Genomic DNA, 16,210 nt, shown 5'->3' on the forward strand with positions numbered 1-16,210 from the left:
CACTTTAAAGTCGCTACAAAGGGAAAATAAATGTCTTGTACATTTGACACACCACAGAGAAGAGTGTTGTTAACAACCCTTGCACCTTTCTCACTGTGGTATGCGCGCACTCACGGCCGACAACGAGCCACTCTAAAGGGGCCAGGCCAGCACGAAGCCCCGGTCCACATGCTAACACGTCTGCCTCCTCCCCCCCCCCCCCCCCCCCATCTATCTCAGCGTGACGTGCGTGCACTCATGGCCAACAACGAGGCGCTCCAAAGCAGCCACGCCTGAAAGGAAGATGCATTTTCAGGTTGTAGGCATACCTGGCTAGCTAACTGCTAAGTTGCATGTGCGGCGGATAACCGCTGATGCGAACAAAGGCGCTCAAGTTCTTATATATAGGGGGGGAGGGGCGACTCATGCCGGACTCCAAAGTGCATCATGTGGCGCTGCTTTAGCCACGCCCCAAAAACCAGCAAAACTGAGATGTCGAAAAACAGTTGAGTATTATATACTGTAGTTCTCAGTCCTTCCAACATGTATATTAAATTTCGAAACTAATCTATGTAATGACTTTACAGGGTTTTAAAACACATTGAAACTTCTTATTGCTCATCTTGGGAACCAGTGTTTACATTCCCAAAATTCCCATACTTAGCAGTATTTCGCATTTTCCCAGACAGAATTCCCAAATTGGTAGTTTGAAGAAATGTACAGTAACTCCGTCATTTAAATTTAGCTTGCTCATGTTCAACATTTGTTCCATTTGAATGAACTTTCCTCGACTACTGTTGCCATTATTCCGTTCTCACCTGCGCCTCGTTGTCCTTGAGCACGCGTTTGGTGCGGGTGCCCCCGGGGTCGTCGGTGATGTTGAGGACGACCACGCTTTTCCTCTCCCAGCCGATGAAGGAGCCGTCCGTCATGCCCTCCACCATGTCCAGGAAGTCCTCGTAGCCGTGGTGGCGCGTGGTGACCACCGAGAAGGACGTCCAGTCGTACTCCTCTAGGACCTCGAAGATCACCTCCAGCTGCAGCGCCGTCGAGCAGGTGAACTGCAGGTAGATGGAGCCGCTCTCCTGCCGGGCGCAAGTTTTAACGTCACTAATTTAATATGCTCAAAATCACTGATTTACTACAATGTCATTGATTAGAATGAACTCTGTCCCAAAGGTCTTAGACTCATGATGGATGCAATAAATCAAACAAATGAGCTGAGTAAGCAGTTTAAAAGGCAGAAAGGAATCTGCACGCACTTACCTTCGTGGTTGACCAGTTCTTTCTGCACGCATAACAGTGATCCATTTTTAACAAAACAGGCTTACTCAAATGTACCGAACCTATTTTCACTTTTTCTTCTTGACTTTCTATCTTGTGGTTTCGCCACAGCGTGTCATCTTTTTCCATGTAAGCCTATCTGCCCGACAGTGCCGATATTTAGAATTTATACTTGTAGAGTTAACACATACACTCTGTCGCATTCTATTCTATTCTATTCTCTTCACGGTGACGTTGATGACCTTCCATTGTGCTTTTCTTAAAGCAGACCTCCTGACTTCATTTCCTGCTTTCATTTATTATTCACACGTTGACTGACGTGGAAATGTCGGGTAACGTGGAACGCGGGAGGAAACGAAGCGAGAGGCTAATTTGGTACCTGCGGCTCTCGTCCCAGGCTGGCACCTCCGCCCACCGCCACCACGGGAACGCCGGTTTGCGCCGAGATGAACTCCAGCATGGGGGCCAGGGGGGCGCGGTTGGGGGGCGGCGGCCTCTCCTCCTCAAACACCAAACCCTGGAGGTCACAGCAATGTCAGATTCTTTTTCGACAAGTAAGCACATCCGTATGTGTTCTTATCGAGAAACAATACTTTGACCCACCGCCTGTATTATTTTATATTATAACATTTATTTCATATATTAGTGACGCACGTCGTGTCAAATCTTGTTTTGAGAGTATGCCGCGGGCCGCGAATAAATGGAAGGCGGGCCGCAAACGGCCTCCGGGCCGTAGTTCAGACACCCCTGGGTTAAGAGAGAACATTTTCTAGTCTTTGCAAGGAAGCTGCGTTGAGCGAGCGCGCGCACACGCATTGACCCGCTGCGCACGTTCCCGCTGTGTAAATTGACGCTAAGCGACGTTGACAGCTCGGCGCTCACTGGAGAGCACTTGATATGCAAATGAGATGTGATTTAATAACAAACGGGGTGCTAAAGAAAAGCTTCGTGGCGAGGACCAGGAACCCAGACGCCGTGGAAATGTACAACGTAGAGCGGGCGTCCACGCGGGGCGACTGTAACCTCTCCTCGTCACAACGCCGTCCGGTGAGCCTCGCTAGCGCGTGGGTGCGTAAATTCAGCAGTGGTGGGAAGTAATCGGACGATTTTTTTTGCTTTGAACTTGTGAGCAACAATTTGACATATGAGTGGTGTGTGTTGGCAGTGAATTCCACTCAACAATTATTTAAAAAAAAAAAAAAGAGGCTTCAAACTGTTTAATCCCAATCCCATCTGAAGTTTACTGTCAAGCATTAAACATGGAGAATGTCATACGTTTTTTAAAACAACCATATAACTTTATCTAACACATAACGGGAAACAGGTCGACAAACAATATGACAATGTTCATAGTAATATATTCTTTATCCTCTTCGAAGAATGACTAATATTACTGGATTTACTGGGGAGTTTCGACCATCTCCATCCCATTATTCATCATTATTATTTTTATTATCATCCAATTATTATCACCAGAAGGAGCAGCATTATATCCACTGATTTGTAGTGAAAAATTTGCCAAAAACTGTTAAATCTTTTGATTTTCTATTCAACTATGTAATGAAGAACATCATCAGCCATGAAATACCAATCGCTTAAAAGTCCACGATTTAGCGAAGGGTTTACCGCACATTGCATATTACAAAAAAAATCACAGATGTTTGTGATATAGAAAAATGAGACCGAATCATTCCAAAACTTTTCCCACCATTAATGTGACCTAGAACCTGTACAACTCAACTGAAAAAAGAAATATTTTGGACAAAGGCCGTACAAAATAAACAGCGAAGATAATGTGGTTGCACAAGTGCGCACACCCTTCTAACTGGCTGTGTTCAAAAGTAGCCAATCACATTCGCGCTCATGTTCCGTGGGAGTCAGCACACACTTGCCACTGTTTCAACCCCAAATAAACGCTGGCTGTGCTAGTAGGCTTTTCCTGACATTTTTTGCAGTCACATCTTGCTGCACAAGTCCTGGTCCACAGAAAGCTTTTACAGCATCAGAGGGAGCTCATTGTTCAAAGGTATCGGTCAGGAAAAGAGAAAGAATTTGATAGGAATGATTTACCTTGGTTTCATTTTTTTATGACAAAAACCTGGTATTCAAACAGGGGTGTGTAGACTTTTTATATCCCGTGTATTGGCTTACTCGGACCTGCGGTTACGAGTATGCGGTGACGTCCACGCTGGCGTTATTACCTGCAACGGCGTGGTGGCGAGCAGCTCGCACAGCTGCAGCAGGAGGCTCCCCGGGCTGCTCTCGTTCACCGCCAGGTAGATGACGTTGGCCTGCCCCGACGGCGTCATCACCGTCTCCCCGACCAGCGCCGCCAGGGACGACGACGGCGACAACGACGACGAGAATGCCGCCGCGGCCGCCGCCCCCGCCACCCCCGCCAAGGAGGCCGTATCCATCACACCCCTTTCGCCGCTGCCCGGGCCGCTTCCGAGACCGGGGCGCGGCCCCGGCCCCGACTCTCCGGCCCCCGCACCCCCCGCCGCTGCCGCCGCCACCGTCTCCGGGAGCAGGGAGGATCCAGAGTGGACCACAGCGATGTTGACGCCACCCGAGTCCCTCTCTCTCTCCCGGGGCCGCAGCAGCAGGGGTGGCGAGGGCTGCGCGGGCCCCGTGCAGGCCAGGACAGCCAAGAGCAGCGAGAGGCGAGAGGCCGGCCTCGGCGCCACCATGGGGTACGGGCGGGGCCAGTGGGCGCTGGCCGCTCAGCTTTGGCGGGTGAGGCCTGGCGCCGGTTCTCGGGGTGGGTGGCGCTCACCGACTTTCACCTGATGAGGCGAGGACACCCTGCGGGGGACACCCAGTGGACATCCTGTCAGTCAAACGCACTCACAAAGACACAATATAAGGACCACTTTTTTTGACTGTACTTCAATTTTGGCCATTATGGTGGAAATTTGGAGAGCTAAATATTTTTGAAGGTGGTATTTGGTGTAATAACTTTGAGAACCACTTGTCTAGACGACAGTGAATCGGTGACACGTTAGACGTCATTTGGACAACTCCGCGAGAACTCCTCAAACTGATCTTGACTTGATCTTATCTGACCCCTGTTGGCCTGGAGTGTAACTGCAACCACTGTGAAACACACACAACTCGTGTGCACGTGCGCGTGTGCGCCTGGTGGACGGAGAGCACGGACGAATCCATTTGGATCACGTTGTTAAGCCCCCTGCGTCGTCATTAGGTCCAATTATATTTCCCGTGTCACTTTCTTCTCTCTCTTCCAACCCTCACGCCGCCGCCCGCCATGCTGGGAAGTTAACGTGGGATTGCGCTCTGCAAGAAGTCTTTTTTCTTTGCAGTTCCCAGAAAAGAAAAAAAAAAAACATTTAATCACCTTGTTGTGCCTGCAAAAACATTTTCTCCTCATACAACTGGGCACTTTATTAGGTACACCACATCTCAATACCATTATATGTGATTGACACTGCCATACTTAGTAATTTATTTATATGAAAATATAACATATTCAACACCATCAGTAGGGAACGGAAAACGGATTCTTTTTTAGGACGGGTTCTCAGTCATTTGATTCCTAGGAATCTGATGATTCCGCTTATTGACTGTTCTTAAAAAATACAGAATAAAAAAAACAAAGAACTCGGGAAACTGCCTGTGGGGGGAAAAAACGTCTATACCTGGTGTATTAAAAGACAGCTGATATCCTGGCAAGAATGATGAAAGTTAGAAGCTCTCTTTTGACTGTTCTCAGTGTTTAAAGTTGTTGTATCAGTTGGGCTTAAAAAGCACAAATATTTTCATTTTCTCTGGAACCATAAGACTGAAACTCGACAAGTTCCTAAGGCACTACTATTATTAAATAGAATGTACAGAATTAAAGTTTTAGCCACATTTTTTTTGCTTCAGTTCAATGCACATTGGGCTGCTCCTTCTGGTGTGCCCACCTTGACCACCTGTGAGCAGGATAATATAGCCAATCCGATGCACGTGAAGGTGACAGGCACAATTGCCCAGTAAATTTTCAGAGGATAATGTTGTATATTCTTATCTGTCTATGAGTGTTGCTTAATAACAACAATAATCACATTGCAGTCATCTCCGCTACTGATTTTGGATTCTATACAATCGACTTCTACGAGTAGAATAACGACAAAAGGAATGAAAAACTGTCATAACAACATGAGGTGGATTTTATTGCGTGATATATACAGTGTGCAATACAGGTAGCATACATGTGTAATAGCTAGTATGCAGTCTGGAGTCTGGACCGTAATGGTGCATCGAAATGAACTAAAAAGTACGTTTACCAAAAGACATCAAATGTTCATTCGGAACTGCAAGCAGCTGTAATGCAGCAAAGCAAAGCAAAGAATTGTGGGTAATGTTTTTTCTTGGCCGGCAGTCGTTTTCGAAAGCGTTCATTAGTGTACCGGCGCGAGGCATTTAAGGAGCATCTGTAAATCTCAGCCACAAAAACCACTTTGACTGTACAAGAGGGAAAAAAAATAGATTTTTTTTCTCTTTTTTTCTCTCTCCCTCACACACACACACACCAATGCGAGTTCCATTAAATCTCATTAAATCTCCAAACGGCACATCCTCCATCTTCCCCATGTAGCTCTGCCTCTTCCTCCTCTCTACCAAGAACGAGCACTCCTCCTCTTCCTCCTTCCTCCTCTTCTCCTGTGGGCCGTCACAATTCATTACGGGCCGCGCTGATTCATGGCTCGGTCCCACATCGTCGGGCCGCACGGAGGCAAGGCCATAAATCTGCGGCACCCCAACACGCATGAACACACACACACACACACACACAAGGAGAAAATACACCGCATGCCTGCATCAGCATATCAAAGAAAGCAAGATAAGTGAGCGTAGTGCATGCGGCTCACACACACGCAGACTCGTGAGGCGCATTACACCCACACATCACACGTGGAAGGCAGTAGTGTGCGCCTCGTCATCATTCCAAGCCTGCTGGGAGCGTACAACGTCCACTACTGGCCTCATAGCCGCTGCGTGCGTGCGTGCGCGCGTGTGCAGTGCTACAGCCTGCTGTGCGCGCCGGCGTGAGAGCGTGAAGAATAGAAAGAATGATTAATAAAGATCTTCTCCTCTATAATCTCGATTTTACAGCTTCATTTTCTGGACGTGAAATACACATCCGAGTGGGAGCTCACGGTGGAAGAAAAGATGGGATGAAATTGACTGACGTTTGGGTATCAATGGTGAAAACATGGATCGACTCCGTAGCAGCAGCAGCAGAATCATTTCTCGAATTATTTTCCAGATGAAGAGATTCATGTCGTTTTTTAATATTTACACTCGCAGCATTCCACGCTGTTCAATGTTTCTATTCAGCCACTTTCAATTCACGCAACACTTCACTTTGCAGGATTCTACATGCCACTTTCTACGATTCTACACCAATGCGTACGATTCTATGCTATCACTTTCTGCGATTCCACACTTTCATTTGTCTGATGCTGCACCGCCACATTGTGATTCCGCACAGTAGGTTTCTCCCATTCGACACCATCACGCTTTGACGATTCTACACGATGTATTTCTCTGATTCTACACTCTATTGTCACGTTCAAACATTCTACAGTGTTGACGGTCTATGACAAAACGCCACCACTAAACTACCGCGAAGAGCAACGGCAAATATTTTGGGATTTGATTATTTGTGTGTGACAGACAGCTGATTGGCTGAGGGGGAGACAAAGACGCAACGAGCAGGCTGGGAACAAATTCAAATCACAACATAGAAAACTGTAATAATCGGCACTGTCACGTTAAACCAAAAACCATAAAATAAAGAAAACACAAATCAGGACAGGATTTTTCTCATTTAAAATATTGGTCTACAATAATCTATACAATAATGTACTCGGTGGAAATGAAACTGAGATGGAGAAAAAAAAGAAGAGCTGGAGAGAATCAAGCTAACGTAAATCTCCTTGACTTTAATCATCTTCAATCATTTCAGCTTCTTAATTATTCAAATCACTTCCCGCTTCGCTATTGCAGCCCAAACGGGCCCGTCGGCCACGGCGGGCCCATCGCCGGGACGACGAGGAGGAGGAAGAGGAATACGTCTTATTGGCTTAGTGCCACTGTGGAATATCAAACTTGTTATTATTTGCATCTCTGCATCAATTGTTTGATCAAAGAGATGACCGATGAGTCCTTGAGTCCACGCAAACACTTCATTCGCACTTGGAACGTTCGCGCCCGATACCGCGTGATGCAGACCACCACCGACACGATCTCAAGCGCAACTCCAAACACGTCGCAAGCTCTTGGATGCGATCCGATTACTTACGAGCGATGACGTCACGCTTTGAAAGTCGCTAACAACTGCACATGTCGGATGCTCTGCTTGCATGCGTTGCTGCTTCGTGTGTGTTCAAGTTGCAGTTGTCACTTGTTTGAAGGTTTAGAATTATTTGTAAAATCTATGCTAATTTCCGTTAGCCCTTTTACGGCGTTTCGCATAAAAATGCTAGCATGAAGCTAGCGGACTTAAATTCGATTCCATTTCAAATTAGAATGCTCAATTGTCTATTGTCGTCTTTGCCAGTTTTACAATAAACTTCAACTGGAACTGACAAATAAACAGCTCGAAGCAAGCACATTTTGGCTCTTATTAATTTGGGGGCGTGGTTATTCGGTTAATTAGCCGCACGGCGATGTCACAATCAGACCTCCCAGTTTTCCATGACGCAGCAAATGAGTCAGTCACACAAAGTCAACACTAAATTCTCACAAGCTTTTGTGTTTTTGTGTGTGCGAGTGTGTGCATGTGTTTGTGTGCAAGTGTGTGTGTGTGTGTGTTGGCATCACTTCTGCGCCGCCTCCGCTCCATCCTTGAACCCCGTGTGCGCCATCCGTCACGGAAAGCACGCCCGCACATGCGCATCCCGCCAGGACACTTCATTAGGTACACCACCACCAAACAGGTTCTGCACTGACTGACACTGTCACCCGCACTACTGTGTGAACTATTTGCAGTACACAATCTTTACTCTTGGGCTTTTACGCAACTTCACCGCACTACATCACTCGTGTTCCTCTTAATATTCCTCTTTTATCATCTCATTTGGCTGGTATTTATCATTCCACTTTGCTAGTCTTATTAGTCCTCTTTTATCCTCATATCAATCATGAAGTGTTTGAGAGTATGTATCCTAAGAAGAAGAACAACAACACGTGTGTGTTGGGTTAAAAAAAAAACAAAAAAAGGAGCATCGAGCACAGGTGGTCAGACGTGACCCGCGGCTACGCTCGCGGCAAGAAAGTCGAGTCAGGTCGCACGAACGCGACAGGAAAGGAAAAAAATAAAATAAAAGGTCGGCGGTCTCCTTGGTCATTAACAGTCGCTCACTCCGGGCAGCGTTTGATCGCCGGCCGCTAATGAGATCCTTTCAGACGCTTTCACAAGCTTTCACTTGCTTTCAGGCGTCCTCACAGCGAGTGGGAGAAGGGCACACGCGCGCGTGCACACACGCCGTGACACCTCGGATCAGTCGAGACACGAGGCCGTGATGGGAGGATGGACTTCTTCAAGACAGCGTGACCTCCTCTGGCTTGACTGCAGATCATTTTCCACCTCTGAAATTCATCACTCCCTTTTCGACCTTTTTCATCCCCCCCCCCCCCCCCCCCCATCTCCCAACTCAACAAAACCAGTATCACCCGCGTTCCTTCTCTGCACTTGATTTTATTCGTGCACGTGCCACAAAAATGGCAGCTGCAAAACCAAATGGCAGATGAAACATCATCAAGAAGACATTTAAATTAGAGGAGGAACGTAAGATTATATAACAGAAATAATATGCCATTCAAAGAGGAATAAACGGCGATTCATATGATAAATGTGTAAAAAGAAATTGTTAAGCGGAAGAATAGACATTTGAAGGGGAATATTCAGATGGCAAAAGACAAATCATGATAAAAGAGGAATAATAGGGTAAAAGAGGAACAAAAATATATTTAAAAAAATAAATAATCATCAGACAGCAAAAGTGGATCATAGAATAAAAGACATAAAAATAGTAATAATAAGATTGTAAAAGAGGAATAGCGGATTAAAAGAGAAGAAAGCAATGCGACTACTTAATAAGTGCACTTCAAGGGAGCGATAAAAACAAAACAAAGAAAGTAAGAACACGAAACAAGTTAAGTACGCACAGGATGCTAAGGGGGAAAAATAACACTTTCATTCCTTATTCCCAATGGTGATATGCTAACCGGACAAATTGAAATGGGAACAACTTGTTGTGTTGTTTGTAATTAGCGAGCGCTTGCGGATGCGTCTGCTATGTGGAGACACGTTTGCCACTGGAGGCTCCGCAATGAGTTTGTTCCACAAACCTACTGTGTGAGTTTCAATGAGTCCCCCACACCTTCACCAAACAATATTTGCCGCACAAAGGCCTCATGATAGCATGAGCCCACATGATAAATCTAGTAATTCCACTTTTATCATCTTATGACTCTTCTTTTAAGGTGGTATTATTTTTCTTGTGCCCTGCTATTTCTCTTGCGTTGTCTTACTCCACTTTGATCATCTTAGTTTTCATTTTTAAGTATTCCTATTTTATGCAACTATTCTTTTAATGTATTTTTTTAATCGTCATATTATTCCCATTTTAAGGTGTAATAAATGTCTGGTAATAGCTTCTGGCATACTATTTTTATTTTACTTCCTAATTATTCGTCTTTTGTCTTATTCCTCTTTTATCATTGTATTATTTCTTTTTTAAAGTCTTATGCCTCTTTTATCCAACTAGTCCTCTTTTCGTGTTTTCATTAATCATCTTATTATTCCTCTTTTAATGTCTCATTATTGTGTTTATTCTTTTAAGGTCTTAGTCTTACTGTTTTATTCCTTTTTAAGCATCTTATTATCATTATCTAAATATGTAATTTATGTCTAGAAATAACTTGATCAGTAGTCATCTTTTATCATATGGTTAGATGCATTACTATTCTATTTCCTTTTATTCCTCTTATAATTTTGATTGTCCTCCTTTATCATATTACCATTCATATTATCCGATCATTCATTTGATCATCTTATTATTCCTCCTTCATTATTCCTCTAGTCAAAACTTAACATTGTATTGTTATTTTGTCATCTAATTATTGCTCTTTTATCATCTTATTTTCCCTTTTTCTCCTCATATTTCATCTCATTTGATGGTCCTATTTTTCCTTATTTCCTGGCGCTCTCCTTCTTTTTTCTCTCGTTCCTCTCTCCTGCGAGTCGTGGTGACAAGATTGCGTCATTCCGCGAATTCCTCTTTTATCATATTATTCCTTTTTTACGGTCTTATTGTTCCTCTATATTATTCCTCTTTCAATGTCTATTTATTCCACTTTCATCATAATATTACTCGTTTTTGTCACCCATGCAACACGATGGCGCGGAATCGCCGCTGCGGTCCAAAAAGGGCAAATTGCCGACGAGCTCGTTATTGACGACGACGAGGAGCGAGGAAAAGGCGGGTCGATAGCGGGCGGCTGTAAACACCGAGCGAGCGGCAGCAGTCATTTGTACGGCTGCGTCGGCCACTGCAGAGTGTGTGTGTGTGTGTGTGTGGGGGGGGGGGGGGGGGGGGGGGGGGGGGGGGGGGGTGATGCTTGCCACAAAGTGCAACGAGGGCCCAAAGTCCTGTAATCAACATGGTGTCCATTAGCGCTCGCTAGCATGACAAAATCTTTAAAGCACATATTACAAGGAATAAAATGTACATAGTGTACAATACTACTGTGCATTACTGTTTGTTTTAAGAGTATAGAAGGTGTTTATAAGAGTATGATAGAGGTTAATAGAGGTAGGGGAGATTAATAAGCATATGGAGAGGTTCTTACAGGTTATAAAAGATGCAAAAAATATGTAACTTTGCGAGAGTGGTCCGGAACCACACCCCCGCAATAAACTAGGGATTAATATAAAATATATTTTAAATATATTGAGTTGCGACCTCGGTAAGAGGATTAAAATAAACTAGTAAGACAAGATATAAGCATAATAGCGCTTGTTAGCATGACATCTTCGCCAACTGGGCACATCAAGGTCGCACCTGCGGGGGAAGCGGCGAGTAGAAAGCGGCCGTACACGTCGACGACTCTTTGGCAGTGTCGCAGCAGCTTGTTGCTGCCAGGAAATGGGGGGCATTGATAGCTCGGCGTCGCTCTCGGTGCTGCTGTCAGCTCGCCCGCCAGGCTGCCACTCACCGCAGGAAGCAGCCGGCGGGTTGAACACGGCAGCGCCTCATCACACGCCAAAAGGGAAACCGTTACACGGGCCGGGGGGGAGGGGAGACGGCGCGGGACAGGGGTGGGGGGCCTTCACCATCGCCGCCTTCAGCTAAAGCATTTAGGCTGAGCCGTTAACGGCGGGAAAAGGAGGCGGGTCGCCATCTGCTCGCCGATTTTCCATCGTACGCCGCTTAAGACGCCCGGTCATACAGATGTCTCCTGCCAATTAGCATGCAGCGGAGAGGTCATCTTTGTTGACGCAAGCAATAATTGATGTTCCGTAAGGTCCTATGTCACACACACACACACACACACACACAAAAACATTAACTTTGGCTTTGAACGTGATAGACGCTTCCAACGGACGAACGATAATATTAACCGCAGTAACAACTGCAACAATACCAATACTAACAATGAAAACAATGACAACAGGGATACCGATAATGGGAAAAAAAACACTGGCATACACGACAACAGATAACAAAAATAACAGCAATAACGATAGCGACAGCTTATATGAGGTTCTGCGATGTTCTCCGAGGTCCTACGTCACAACTACAACAAAATAAAATCACATCATTTTCAAACGGAACTTGCGTTTATAATGTTAAAAGCAGTGATGATCAAAACAACATCGGCAGTGACATAATAACAAACACAATAACAACAACAATACCAACAACACCGTTGACAACACTGATAAAAGTTGTACCGATAATGAAAAGAACAGCAATAACGGTAACAATAATGAGAACAGTGATAACGATCGTGATAGCCAAAGAAACAATCGCTTCTGCCTTGAACGTGACCCGCGCTTCCAACGACACCGTTGACGACAACAAATAGCAACAACAATACCAACAATAATATTGAGTACAGCGATACCGTCGACCGATAACGAGAACAGCAATGATAATGAGAGCTGTGATAACTGTAACAACATCAACGCTACCCAAAGTAACAGTCGATACCGATGAGAGGAAACTCGACAACAACGATAACGAGATTTGCAGTAATAATAACTGTCTCAACAATACCAGCAGGAATAATGACAACTAAAACAGTTAAACGATAACGACAACAACAACAACAACAACAGCTGTAACAATGGTAGTGACCACTGCACGATAAAGATAGTGGCAATTACGGTAATAACAATATCGCAATACCGATAACAATGAGAACAACAACAATAATGAGAAATGCAATAAAGACAACGACAATTATGTTAGCAACAATAACGACACTACCAACGATCACAGCGATACAGACAACAATGAAAAGAGCAAAAACAATAAGTGCGATAATGTTGGTTGAGGCGAGGCGCTGCCCGGTGATGATTAAAGCGACATCAACAACGAGACCAAACAACAAAGCGGGACGCCGGGCCTTTCAAGCTGTGTCAGAAGATGAGCCCAGCCTGATGTCACCGCCAGCAAGCCCTCGTTCCCCTCGGGGACGCGTCAAAACGACCGGGCGGGAAAAACAAGCCGCAAACAATAGTCGCCTTGTAATTAGTCGGCGGTGGAAACAACCAATGCGCTCGTGTCCAATCAGGTTGAATTCCCTACCGGCGAGCACGACGCATCGGCCCGCGACCGGGCCGCCAGTCATCCGTAGCCATGATGAAATGTTCAACAAAAACACAAAGTGTCTAAAAAAAAATAAATAAAAATAAGAAGAAATTTAGCATAGTATAGTGTGTAAAAAAATGTCAAATAATTTTAAACGTGGACTGGTTGATGGAGTTCACGGTGACGTCTGACGTGTTTCCTGCATGATTTGCTGCCGTCTAGTTGACATTCAAGGCCACTTTCCTGCTTTTCCCGGGAGGGCGGGATCAGTGAGGCTCAACGGAGCAATTAGCATGTGATTAGCATGTGACGCTAAACACGCGACGACAACACGGAGGGGGCGTGGACAAGTTACGCCGAGACACAAGCGTCACATCCCGACACGTTTAGGTTGTACGCCGAGACAACGCACAATAACGGAGGCGCTGCTCGAAAAATTAAATTGTAGCGCAAGGGTGATGTTTGAGTTGAAATCGCACCGATGAAGTAGATGACAATGTAAAATATCTCCAATTTTTTATTTTAATAGTAAAAGTAAAATACGACATGCTCAATTTATTAATTATAAACTTGATTAGAATTAATTAACCAACTATTTAATGACAGAAATATGAAAAATGTGAAATGTATATATAAACAAATTTATGAATATGTTTTATCCTTTACAATAACTCATTTAACCAATTATTTAATTAAACGAAAAATGAAACTGAACAAATTTTAGGAAGAAAATGCTAAAATGTATGCAATAAATATTAAAAGCCTCTTGATAATGTAAAAAATTCACTTTTTCATTTCATTCAAATTAACCAATATTTTGGATTAATTAATTAAACATTAAACTGGAATATTTAATTTTAATTTCATTTAATCAATTTAATTTTAATATTTGTGTAATTTATTTGATTTAATAATCTGTAATATTTTTGATTTGAATCGTAAAACGAGCATGCTCATTTTCAAATTGTATTGTTTCTATAATACATTTAATTACAGTTGATTAACTAATTATTCAATAGAGTAAAAGTATCTAAAATGATTTATTTTACCAATTTAAGAATTTTTTTTATTTTGCTAATATGTTTGTTTTTATTGTTTACAATAACACAATTAACATAAGTATTGAATAGAATATAAGAGCGAGGCGCCAGCACACCCTAGTGAGGCTAAGCGGTTCAGAAAATGGATGGATGGATGAATAATAAATTAAATACATGATACCTTTTAATTCATCAATTTTGGGCGGACAACAAACAATTATTACTGGACTCTTGATAATGCAAATGCTCGGTAGGCCGGATTAAGGAAGGGGGCGGGCCGAATGTAGCCCGCGGGTCGTACTTTTCCCACCAATATGTGCTAACACCGGCTGGTTAGCTAAGAAACAGAAAACAACATTTCACCTGAGGTAGTAAATACAGAGCCAGAAAGTCGATGACGCGCCTCCAGTGAAATCAGACGAGCAAGACCGAGCAGCAGACGGAATGAAGATTTGCCTGCCATGATTTCAGGACAAGAACTTGTCGGATGCTGCTGTCTGCCACAGAGAAAAAGAAAGAAAAGAATAAAGAGACACAACAAACATGAGGAGAATATTACAAGGGGAATACACTGGTACTGAATACTGAAACTGAACACTGCGCCGATATCAGTCCAGCAATTTCCACCCTAAGATTCCATCAGCTTCCCTCCTCACGTTAAAAAAATATAAGCAGGAGACCGCTATGTGTGATTTCCCAGCACGGAAATGCGGCCATCGTGTGAATTATTTACCGCACGGATGCCATTATCTGAGGCCCGAGCCCGGCCTACGCAGTCTGGACACGTCGAGGCCGACCGGCAAGGTCGTTTCGGTAGCGGACGAGATGACGAGCCGTCGTACCCGCTCGGGGAACACAAATACCGCGAGACGGATGAGGAATATTTCGGCTGACAAACGTTCGTAAATGTTCCAGTCAAACTCCTCCAGACGGGTCAAACTGAGCCGAGCGCCGAAACGAGAGTGCGGCTTGATCCCGTTATCCCGCCGAGCAAACATTTCTTTTCAATTACAACATATTACATGTACGCTGAGCATTTTTTTGAATCATCATTCGTTTCATTGGCTGATTAACTCATTGACTGGCAGTTGTGGCTGTTTTCAATGCATTTGGACTGATTTCTCGAGACCCACAAAACAACGAGACCTACCAAAGAGACCTACCAAAACAAAGTGTAGATGCTCTTCTTTCACCAGAAAAAGCTAGTCTCGAGCTTTTTCTGCTCTTTAGTAACCACTAGTAGAACATGGCTTGGTTTCAGCACAAACACCAGTTTCTGACCAAAGGCAGAGAAAAACAGCTTTTCGCAAAAAAGAAACAAACTGACGCTAAGATTTTTTTGTTTTTTGTGACATCTCAAACTATAAAACAACAAAACGACCTAATCTTTATCTTCTACTCAAAAGCGATGCCGATCTCATATCCAAAGTGGTGCAACGCCGCCATCTACTGGTGTCTGTTTTTCATCACAGTTATGTAGAAGCTTGAATTTCACAGCTTGAATTGCACGCCTAACGAGTAGGTGGGCATGCACAAAAAATAAGAAGAAGAAATAAATAAAAACGTACTTGACGCATATATTCGTCAGTGGCAGGAAATGGTTGGATTCCAGTTGACCAATGTAAATGTCCACGGCATTGAATGACTTCATTATAAATGATCTAATTAAAACATGGGTGGCACGGTGGCTGAGTAGTTAGTACATGTGCTGTTCAGTTCTGAGGTTGGTGGGCCCGTGACCTGAATGAGAATAAGCGCTGCAGAAAATGGATGGATGCCGTGACGATCCTGGCTTGAATAGAGCCACGTGCGAGACCCCCCTTTGGTGTTATTTCCCAGCATATTTTCCTTCTTTTATGTTCAGGATTCGATTGTTATGTTATTTCCCGAGTGTTGCCTCCTGGCCTTCCTTGATGCGGAATCGTCTGTGATGTCCTCGTATAAAATCTGTTCCCCCAGCTGTGTGGTTGATGCTTATGATGCTGAAGCCAGTTAAACGTTCCTGGGACACGGTTGGCCTCAAGTGGGTTTTTATTAACTTGAGTTTTGAAAAGGCATCTCATCGACAGAGGGCGA

At 44.2% G+C, this 16,210-nt stretch overlaps 1 protein-coding gene across 8 annotated transcripts in view; it reads right to left on the reverse strand.

The window, feature by feature from the left end:
• grin2da (glutamate receptor, ionotropic, N-methyl D-aspartate 2D, a) overlaps positions 1-16,210 on the reverse strand; it is a 62,296-nt gene that overhangs the window by 32,923 nt on the left and 13,163 nt on the right. For 7 of the 8 annotated variants that reach the window (XM_061760022.1, XM_061760024.1, XM_061760019.1 and 4 more), the window contains 4 exons: positions 14,498-14,631; positions 3,465-4,068; positions 1,643-1,780; positions 798-1,064 (listed from right to left, as the gene is read on the reverse strand). In XM_061760022.1, coding sequence (XP_061616006.1) covers positions 798-1,064; positions 1,643-1,780; positions 3,465-3,953 — 894 coding nt within the window. In that variant the 5' untranslated portion in view covers positions 3,954-4,068; positions 14,498-14,631. The remainder of the gene's footprint in view (positions 1-797; positions 1,065-1,642; positions 1,781-3,464; positions 4,069-14,497; positions 14,632-16,210) is intronic. The other variant, XM_061760023.1, reaches the window with a different exon arrangement.

Source organism: Phyllopteryx taeniolatus, chromosome 21, assembly GCF_024500385.1.
Source record: "Phyllopteryx taeniolatus isolate TA_2022b chromosome 21, UOR_Ptae_1.2, whole genome shotgun sequence".
Taxonomy (NCBI): Eukaryota; Metazoa; Chordata; class Actinopteri; order Syngnathiformes; family Syngnathidae; genus Phyllopteryx; species Phyllopteryx taeniolatus.